The sequence below is a fragment of the Salvelinus sp. IW2-2015 genome, unplaced genomic scaffold (genome assembly GCF_002910315.2).
Source record: "Salvelinus sp. IW2-2015 unplaced genomic scaffold, ASM291031v2 Un_scaffold1457, whole genome shotgun sequence".
In the NCBI taxonomy this organism is placed as follows: Eukaryota; Metazoa; Chordata; class Actinopteri; order Salmoniformes; family Salmonidae; genus Salvelinus; species Salvelinus sp. IW2-2015.
The window spans coordinates 152,998-162,914 of record NW_019942919.1 but is presented as its reverse complement, the minus strand read 5'-3'; the positions used below and the strand labels follow the sequence as shown (position 1 = coordinate 162,914).

The 9,917-nt window shown below is 47.2% G+C and overlaps 1 protein-coding gene and 1 long non-coding RNA gene across 3 annotated transcripts in view; one reads left to right on the top strand and one right to left on the bottom strand.

Moving 5' to 3' along the window:
- The first annotated feature begins 5,183 nt into the window (after positions 1–5,183).
- Positions 5,184–7,397, top strand: LOC139024396 (uncharacterized). Of its 2 annotated transcripts, none has more exons than XR_011475687.1 (6): positions 5,184–6,374; positions 6,527–6,584; positions 6,738–6,780; positions 6,885–6,935; positions 7,041–7,150; positions 7,314–7,397. It is a non-coding gene; the product is annotated as an uncharacterized lncRNA (long non-coding RNA). The 2 variants fall into 2 exon arrangements; XR_011475686.1 differs by having other exon boundaries at positions 6,638–6,780.
- Positions 7,398–8,053: 656 nt separating this feature from the next.
- fech (ferrochelatase) overlaps positions 8,054–9,917 on the bottom strand; it is a 37,563-nt gene continuing 35,699 nt past the window's right edge. Inside the window, exons 9-10 of the mRNA XM_024138361.2 lie at positions 9,122–9,340; positions 8,054–8,280 (exon numbers count right to left, since the gene is read on the bottom strand). Coding sequence (XP_023994129.1) covers positions 8,149–8,280; positions 9,122–9,340 — 351 coding nt within the window. The 3' untranslated portion in view covers positions 8,054–8,148. The remainder of the gene's footprint in view (positions 8,281–9,121; positions 9,341–9,917) is intronic.

The window sequence follows — 9,917 nt, the reverse complement described above, 5'->3', positions numbered from 1 at the left end:
TACCTCATATCCAATCCCAACACCAACAACCAACACACCAAAAAAAGATAACACTTACATACATTATGGCTAAATCCCCGAGCTGACAAGGTACAAATCTGTCGTTCTGCCCTTGAACAAGGCAGTTATAACCCACTGTTCCCCGCGTAGGCCGTCATTGAAAATAAAATTTGTTCTTAACTGACTGTGCCTAGTTAATAAAGGTAAAAAATGTAAATACAAAAAAATCATATGGAACCAGTCTGGAAGGTAACAGTACAGCTATTGTCACATTAACCTACAGATAGACATCATTAACCTACAGATACATATTACATATAACTTATTAACCTAAGATACACATTATTAACCTACAGATACACATTAATACTACCTGATACAGATACCACATTCATTAACCTACAGATACACATTAACACATTTAACCTACAGATACAATTAACCTACAGATACACATTAACCTACAGATACACATTAACCATTCACTCCAACCCTAATAGTTGCACCTGATTCTAATAATTAGCTGGTGTTTAAACTGAACCAGGTTAGTTACAACTGGGGTTGAAGTTAAAACCTACAGGAGGGTATCTCTCCAGGAACAGGGTTGAGTGAAAACCTACCGGAGGGTTCTCTCCAGGAACGGGTTGGAGTGAAAACCTACAGGAGGGTTTCTCTCCAGGAACAGGGTTGGAGTTAAACCTACAGGAGGGTTTCTCTCCAGGACAGGGTTGGAGTTTAAACCTACAGGAGGGTATCACTCCAGAACAGGGTTGGAGTGTAAACCTACAGAGGGTATCTCTCCAGAACAGGGTTGGTGTTAAAACCTACAGGAGGTATCTACTCAACAACATTGTTGGAGTTAAAACCTATACAGGAGGGTCTCTCTCTAGGAACAGGGTTGTAGTTAAAACCTACAGTGGGGTATCTCTCCAGGAACAGGGTTGGTGTTTAAACCTACAGGAGGGTATCACTCCAGGAACAGGGTTGGAGTGTAAAACCTACAGGAAGTATCTCTCCAGGAACAGGTTGGTGTTAAAACCTACAGATGGGTCGTATCCACTCCTCAACATCTCCAACAACATTGTTGGAGTTAAAACCTACAGGAGGGTATCTCTCCAGGAACAGCATCTCTCCAGGAATAGGGTTGGCGTTAAAAGTGACTTACAGTCGTGTGCATAGATTTTATATATGGGTAGTCCTGCGAATCAAACCTTCTCCCTATATCTCTCTCTCTCTGTCTCTCTCGCTCTCACCCCTCTCTCTACCGCACCTGCTGTCTCGACCTCTGAATACTCAACTATGAAAAGCCAACTGACATTTCCTCCTGAGGTACTGGACCCCGTTGCACCGTCTACAACCACTGATTATTATTTGACCGTGTTGGTCATCTACGAACATTTGAACATCTTGAAGAACGATCTGGCCTTAAATGGCCATGTACTTCTTATAATCTCCACCCGGCACAGCCAGAAAAGGACTGGCCACCCCCCAGAGCCTGGTTCCTCTTTAGGTTTCTTCCTAGGTTCCTGCTTTTCAAGGGAGTTTTTCCTAGCCACCGTGCTTCTACACCTGCATTGCTTGCGGTTACAGGCTGGGTTTCTGTRTAAGCACTTTGTGTCATCTGTTGATGTAATATAATAATATATTATATTTTGCAGACGCTTTTATGAGCATAGATTGTATATATGGGTAGTCCTGGGAATCAAACCCACTGTCACGGTGTTGTAAACACAATGCTCCACCAACAGACGACTACGTGAAAAGGGATTTATAAATACATTTGACTGATTGATCTGCATTGAACCATGCTATTTTATTTGTCTCTACGCACACACACACACAGACACACACTCACACACACACACACACACACACACACACTCACTCACACAACATGCAAACACCCACACATTCATACTGACTCTATACCCACTTCTATACAATCATCATATACGCTGCTGCTACTCTGTTGTCCTGATGTCTAGTCACCTTACCCCTATACATATCTATCTCTTTCACTCCAGTATCCCTGCACATTGTTAATATGGTACTGACCCTGTATATAGTATGACTACCCCTATACATATCTACCTCCATCACTCCAGTATCCCTGTCCCCTATACATATCTACCTCCATCATTCCAGTATCCCTGTCCCCTATACATATCTACCTCCATCACTCCAGTTCCTGCACTTGCTCTTAATATGGTACTGACCCTGTATATAGTCACCTTACCCCTATACATATCTACCTCCATCGTCCAGTATCCCTGCAGCATTGTTAATATGGTACTCCCGACCCTGTATATAGTAATACTACCCTACTACATTATCTACCTCCATCACTCCAGTATCCCTGCACATGTGTTAATATGGAACTGACCCTGTATATGTCACTTTACCCCTATACATACTCTACTCCAGTATCCTGCACATTGTTAATAATGGTACTGACCCTGTATATAGTCCACCTTTACCCTATACTATCTACTCCATCACTCCAGTATCTCCTGCACATTGTTAATATGGTACTGACCCTGTATATAGTCACTTTACCCTATACATATCTATCTTCCATCACTCCAGTATCCCTGCACTTGCTTAATATGGTACTGAACCTGTATATAGATCACCTTCCCCTATAACATATCTACTCCATCACTCCAGTATCCCTCGACATTGTTATATGGTATCGACCCTGTATATAGTCACTTTACCCTATACATATCTACCTCCATCACTCCAGTATCCCTGCTCCCTTCCTTATACATATCTACCTCCATCACTCCAGTATCCCTGTCCCTATACATATTACCTCCATCACTCAGTATCCCTGTCCCCTATACATATCTACCTCCATCACTCCGTATCCCTGTCCCTTCCCCTATACATATCTACCTCTATCACTCCAGTATCCCTGTCTCCTTCCCCTATACATATCTATCTCCATCATCATCATCTGTACATTGTTAATCTGGTACTGGAACTGACCTGTATATGTCACCTTCCCCTATACATATCTACCTCCATCACTCCAGTATCCTCGCACATCTGTTCACCATATGCGCTACGACCCCTGATCATCGTGCACCTGTAGTCACTTTTCGTGTGTCTTTCTGAATTCAATTGTATTGTGTTGTTCTACTTGACTTTGTTATTGATTACTGCATTGTTAGGAAAGAGCAAATCAAGAAAGGCATTACACTATACTAGCGCACGTGACAGAAACTATGAGAACATTTGACAAATTGTATTTATTTTTCAAAATAACCTAGATAACATATTAATGAAATGTCTACTATGTACCGATACATCCATCACAGTAACTGAACAAAATGTTAGCCTGCCTACTTCCTCTACGTTGTGGCCGTCTGTACACAAAGAAGGATCCAACAGTCTCCAATCAAGAGGATCACAACTAGCAACATCCTCCTCCGCTCTTCACGCGTCAAAAAAAAAAAAAAAAAAGAAACTCCCAAGAGAACGTTGTACACAATTAGAGAAGCCAGTTCTCTGTTCACAGTTTGGGAGGCAGTTCTCATTGTTAGTCTTTATATGGACCAATTCCTTACGGTTTCCAAGGCTACACAAAGCTCCTAAATCTGCGACGGTCAAGCAGCGATACTAGCATCTGTTTGAAGACATGAAGTTGACTGTAACTGTACCTAAATTGGACCTTGTCTCGACCAGGTGAGGACATAAAGGTCGGGAATAGATGTAGGCTGGTTTATACAGTCACCATCTGCATGTGACAGCTCAGACTAATTAACAACCAAGTCAGCGGATGTTTACTGTCCAGTATCATGTGCAGCTCTGCATCAGAAAGCCAAACTAAAAAGGGGTTGAAATGTGCAGGCTCTGCCATCAGAAAAGCCGACAACTAAAAAGCGGGGTTGAAATGTGCACCTCTGCAATCAGGAAAGGCCAAACTAAAAAGGGGGTTGAAATGTGCAGCTGCTGCAATCAGATAAGCCACAACTAAAAGGGGTGATGTGCAGCTCTGCACAGAACAACTAAAGGGTTTGAGGCAAGCTCTGCATCAGAAAGCAGCAACTAAAAGGGGGTTGAAATGTGAAGCTTGGCATAGAAAGCGCACAACTAAAAAGGGGTTGCAAATGTTGCAGCTGTGCATCAGAAAGTCCAAACTAAAAAGGCGTTGAAACTGTGCAGCTCAGCATCAGAAAGCTCTGGACCAGAGCTAGACCCTTGTTGCATAAAAAGGTGTCGGATGTTATTACAATACATTCAATCTTTCACGAAGATCAAAATCACATATTATGGGTGAAACGGAGAACCATGAAAATGCATGCTTGGCACTCTTTCCTCAATCTTATAACTCCTTAAATTCATCTCCTCTCCCTCTCTCCTACTCGGCCGGTCCACCCAACCCGTTTTCTCCAATCCCACCTTCAGTCAATTACCTCTGGCCTCTCTTTCATCCCCTCCCTCAAGAAATCAATGGGAGGGCCTCAATTAGAAGGTCACACGGTGGAGAGCGCCAGCCGAGTTCCAGCCAAGCGCCAGCTTTCCAATTACCAGGAGGCTCCTGCGCTGTGCCAACCCCCCCGCCTCTCCTCTAATAGCCCCCGTCCCTCTCCTTAATAGCCCCCCCTCCCTCTAATAGCCCGCCCCTCCTCTAATAGCCCTGCCCTCTCCTCTAATAGCCCCCTCCTCTCCTCTAATACAGCCGCCCCCTCATCTCTAATAGCCCCCCGCTCTCCTCTATAGCCCCCGCCTCTTCTAATAGCCCCTCCCGCCTCTCCTCAATACCCCCCGCCCTCTCCTCAATAGCCCCCCTCCTCTCCTTAATAGCCCCCTCCCTCTCTCTAATAGCCCCCCTCCCTCTCTCTATAGCCCCGCCCTCCTCTAATAGCCCCGCCCTCTCCTCTAATAGCCCCCGCCCTCTCCTCTAATAGCCCCGCCCTCTCCTCTAATAGCCGCCCCCCTCTCCCTCCTAATAGCCCCGCCCTCTCCTCTAATAGCCCGCCCTCTCCTAATAGCCCCGCCTCTCCTCTAAATAGCCCCGCCCTCTCGCGCTTAATAGCCCCCGCCCCCCAGATGTAGGACTGGGTTGTTGAAGATCTGATAAAATGTTTTTACTGTGTCCATTTTATTAGATGTAGTGGAAGACTTGTTGTTAATGTTGTATTCCCAGTAAAAATTAGATAACACATTTTGAACAGCAGAGCAGGTGGTTTTTTATGAGAACAGAAATAAATAAACCTTTAAAACAAAAATCACAACGATGTAACATGAAAGCGGCATCTCTTCACTATATATACACCCAAATAATATATGTAAGGATAATCAATGAGGGCTGTGGTTTCTATGGAAAATAATTACGCGTGTTCGAGACGTGCTAGCAGAGTGGACTTAATGCAACTGCGTGGGAGGTTATTTTCCAGAAAACGCATATATCCGCGAGTTGATTATCCCTTTGATAACATGGCTGTAATTGAACACATTTGCCGGTAGAAATTCTGTTCAACGTCCACTGAAGAAGCTAGCAAGTTGACGAGATGCTACAGTGTTGCCGTGGTAACCAAACAGACAGACGTTGCTAGTTTAGCTAACCAAACTATCAGTCCTAGTTTGCTATGATGAAAATTGAGTTCAACACGGCCAATACTGTTCTCAATTTGACCTTTGATTTCAAAAGCATCTTAAACAAAAACATGAATAAGAGTGAACGAAAGTCATTGAATTCACGTGCGTGAATATACCATGCGTTATAGGGAAGTAATGTACCTCTAAAATGGCTCTTCAAACCCAATCAGAAACGACTATTCAACTGAGATGGTATGTCTATTACCTATGGTACCACACATCTATAACAAACCTCAATTTGTATACATCAAAGTTTCTTCAACTGATTTACAGATGATTTTAAATACATTAGAAAATCGGGATTGTGTTCAGCAGGCACGTAACAGAAGAAAATGCTGAAAACAGAGGAGGTACTCCTCCAACTTGTCCAATAAGAAACGCTCATTTGTACTTTTTTGGGGGGTTGCAAATGATTTAAAAACGTTTAAGTTACGGTGTGGCTGATGAACACGTCCCTGGTAAATTATCACATTTGAGTAAATTACATATAAAAAGCACAGAGTTGAATCAATGTTCAAAGAGCAAGTGTAAGGCACGTTTTTGTCATGTTACTCTGAGTTGCTGCCCGACAACGGAGAAGCATGTCAACGCTGCTAGTCGCCTAAGATATGTTGTCTGTCTGTCTAAACAGCAGCAGCTATAACACAGCTCAGGTTAGATGGATGAGGCCATGGAGCCCATAGTTAGACCGGCAGCAGGTTCAGAGCTGAGGGAGGTGAGAGGCCCAGCCGGGGAAGACAGGGATGGGGGACACTGCAGCAGGGAGGGTGAGAGTTGACCGCGGGGAGAGACAGGGATGTGGGACACTGCAGCAGGGAGGTGAGAGCCAGCGGGGAGAGACAGGGATGGGGGACTGGGCAGCAGGGAGGTGAGAGGTTGACCGGGGAGAACAGGGATGTGGGACACATGCAGCAGGGAGGTGAGGACCAGCCGGGGAGAGACAGGGATGGGGGACACTGCAGCAGGAGGTGAGACGGGTTGACCGGGGAGAGACCAGGGATGTGGGACACTGCAGCAGGGACGGTGAGAGACAGCCGGGGAGAGACAGGGATGGGGGACGACTGCAGCAGGGAGTGAGAGGTTGACCGGGGAGGACAGGGATGTGGGACACTGCAGCAGGGAGGTGAGAGGCAGCCGGGGAGAGACAGGGATGTGGGACACTGCAGCAGGGAGGTGAGAGACGCCAGCCGGGGAGAAGACAAGGATGGGGAACACTGCAGCAGGGGGTGAGACGTTGACGGGGAGCAACGGGATGTGGGACACTGCGCAGCAGGGAGGGTGAGAGGCAGCCGGGGAGAGACAGGGATGTGGGACACTGCAGCAGGGAGGTGAGCAGACGCCAGCTCGGGGAGAGACAAGGATGGGAGACACTGGCAGGGGAGTGAGAGGTTGACCGGGGCGAAGAACAGGGATGTGGACACTGCAGCAGGGAGGTGAGAGACCAGCCGGGGAGAGACGGGGACGGGGGACCCTGCAGCAGGGAGGTGAGAGACCAGCCGGGGAGAGACAGGGATGGGGCCACTGCAGGCACTGAAGCAGGGAGGTGAGAGACCAGCTGGGGAGAGACAGGGAGCGGGACAACTGCGGCACTGAAGGCAGGGAGATGAGAGTGTTGACCGCGGGGAGAGACAGGGAGGGACACTGCAGCGGGAGGTGAGAGGTTGACCGGGAGAGCCAGGGACGGGGGACCACTGCAGCAGGGAGAGATGAGAGGTTGACCGGGGAGAGACAGGGGACTCATGCAGGGGCAAGATGTGCAGCAGCACTTTGTGGAAGTGGAACCAGGGATTATGGTTCCCTATAATAGAGGTCAGAGGTTACTGGGTGGGAAAGGTAAGAGCCTCGACTCTGGATGAGCAGTGCCTCTACAAGGATGGAAGCAGGGATCCTCTGGAGGCCGAGAGGAGATAGAGGTCTCAAAGCAGGGGACAGTCCACCAGRCTTCAGAGAGGGTCTCAAAGAGGGTCTCAAAGCAGGGGACAGTCCACCAGACTTCAGAGAGGGTCTCAAAGAGACACTGTGGATGACATACCAGAATGGGGTGGGGGACACGCTTCGCCACTGTCCCTGAGCATGACGTACAAACCAACTGGACCAGGTGAGAAAGGATTACAGTCCAGTTTATCTTCCTCTTTGGAAAAAGATGGGAGGGATGAAATGGACACCATTGAATCCCTGGAAAACTGATGGAATGTGAGCGAGCGGGGCAAGGCGGACAAAATAAGTGCAACTCTACTTGTCTTATAGCTTTAATGAGATGCGTACTGACAGCTTCTTTTCTAGTTTGTCTGCTTCTTCTTCTGGTAGTTACTTAGAAACGTGTGCTCTGTCACGTAGTAACAGATGGGTAGAGGGCAGGTGACTCTCAGAATTACCAGCTTTTCTAGAAATCCCGGTTGGAAGAATCCAGGAATCAGGAAGAAATAAGTAGGAAATCCAGAATCCTTCAAATAGGATTTCAGGGAAACCAGGACATTTTTTTGGGGGGGGGGTAGTTACCTGCAGTTTGCAACACTAGAAAATGGTTGAGGAGGAGGAGGGTCATTTCTGATTAGCGAAGAAGGCCTTGGTTTTTCCGCAGGTGGGGTTGGTACACAGTGGGCAGCGCAGGGTGAGCTGACGGGAACAGGACTCGTTTGACTTCAGGTGGGTTTGGACCAGGTCTGCCAGAGCCTGAGAGAGGAGGGTCAAGGGTCAAAGTTCGGTTTGTTTGTCATATATATATATATATATATATATATATATACATACATACATTGAAATGCTTACCCATAAGCGACATAAACAAAATGAACACCTCCAAAAATAAACACATAGTACACAGATAACCGAGTGAGAGGGGGAGTGAGACAAAGAGAGAGAGAGACGGAGAGAGAGGACGGAGAGAGAGAGACGGAGAGCGAGAGAACGGAGAGCGAGAGACGGAGAGCGAGAGACGGAGAGAGAGAGACGGGGAGAGAGAGGACGGGAGCGAGAGAGAGAGAGAGACGGGGAGCGAGAGAGGAGAGGAGCGGAGAGAGAGAGAGAGACGGAGAGAGACGGAGAGAGAGAGAGAGACCCCATAACTGATCTGTGATTAGTATGGTGGCTATAGTCCTCCTGTCTCCCACACGCTCTACTATTCTACTTCTCCGACAGAATCTTTTGAAGGAAGGACACTCTTTTCTATACAACATCTGTCATGTATAATCTTCACTCTACAGTTTTCCACATTATAATAAGTTATGACATTGTTTTGTTGGTAAGTAGTTACATAAAGAACACTCACTGACCTCTCCCATCAAGAGTACTCAATGTCTAGCTCACACAGACACGTACCTCCTCTCCCATCAAGAGTACTCAATGTCTAGCTCCTGCAGACACGTACCTCCTCTCCCATCAAGAGTACTCAATGTCTAGCTCACACAGACACGTACCTCCTCTCCCATCAAGAGTACTCAATGTCTAGCTCCTGCAGACACGTACCTCCTCTCCCATCAAGAGTACTCAATGTCTAGCTCACACAGACACGTACCTCCTCTCCCAGCACCTGAGAGTACTCGATGTCCAGCTCACACAGACACGTACCTCCTCTCCCAGCACCTGAGAGTACTCGATGTCTAGGCTCATGCAGCGTTTCGATGTGGTCGCTGGTGAAGGCGATGGGGACCAGCAGCAGGTTCTTCTTGCCCCGTTCACACAGACCTCTTGATGCATCATCTGTCTGAGGGCCCAGCCACGGCATAGGACCGACCTAGAGAGGACAGAGACACAATTATCTGTCTGAGGGCTCAGCCCACGGCATGAGGACCGACCTAGAGAGGACAGAGACACAATTATCTGTCTGAGGGCCCAGCCACCGGCATAGGACCGACCTAGAGAGGACAGAGACACAATTATCTGTCTGAGGGCCCAGCCACGGCATAGGACCGACCTAGAGAGGACATCAAGTCTGATTTATTTTTGAAAAGCTGCTACACCAAGAATGTCTCTGAATTTCATATGTGGAAGTTAGGTGAATTGCAACAGCACTAGGCTGCATTCAAAACAAAATCTCCCTTCATCCCATTTCTCCGCCACTCGGCGCTCCGGGGCAGCGGTCTAAGGGCACTGCATCTCAGTGCTAAGAGGCGTCACTACAGACACCCTGTTTCAAATCCAGGTCCGTATCACAACCGGTCGTGATTGGGAGTCTCATAAAGGGCGGCGCACAATTGGCCCAGCGTCGTCCGGTTTGGGCCGGGGTAGGCCGTCATTGTAAATAAGAATTTGTTCTCTTAACTGACTTGCCTAGTTTAAATAAAGGTTAAATAAAATAGATTTTTTTTTTT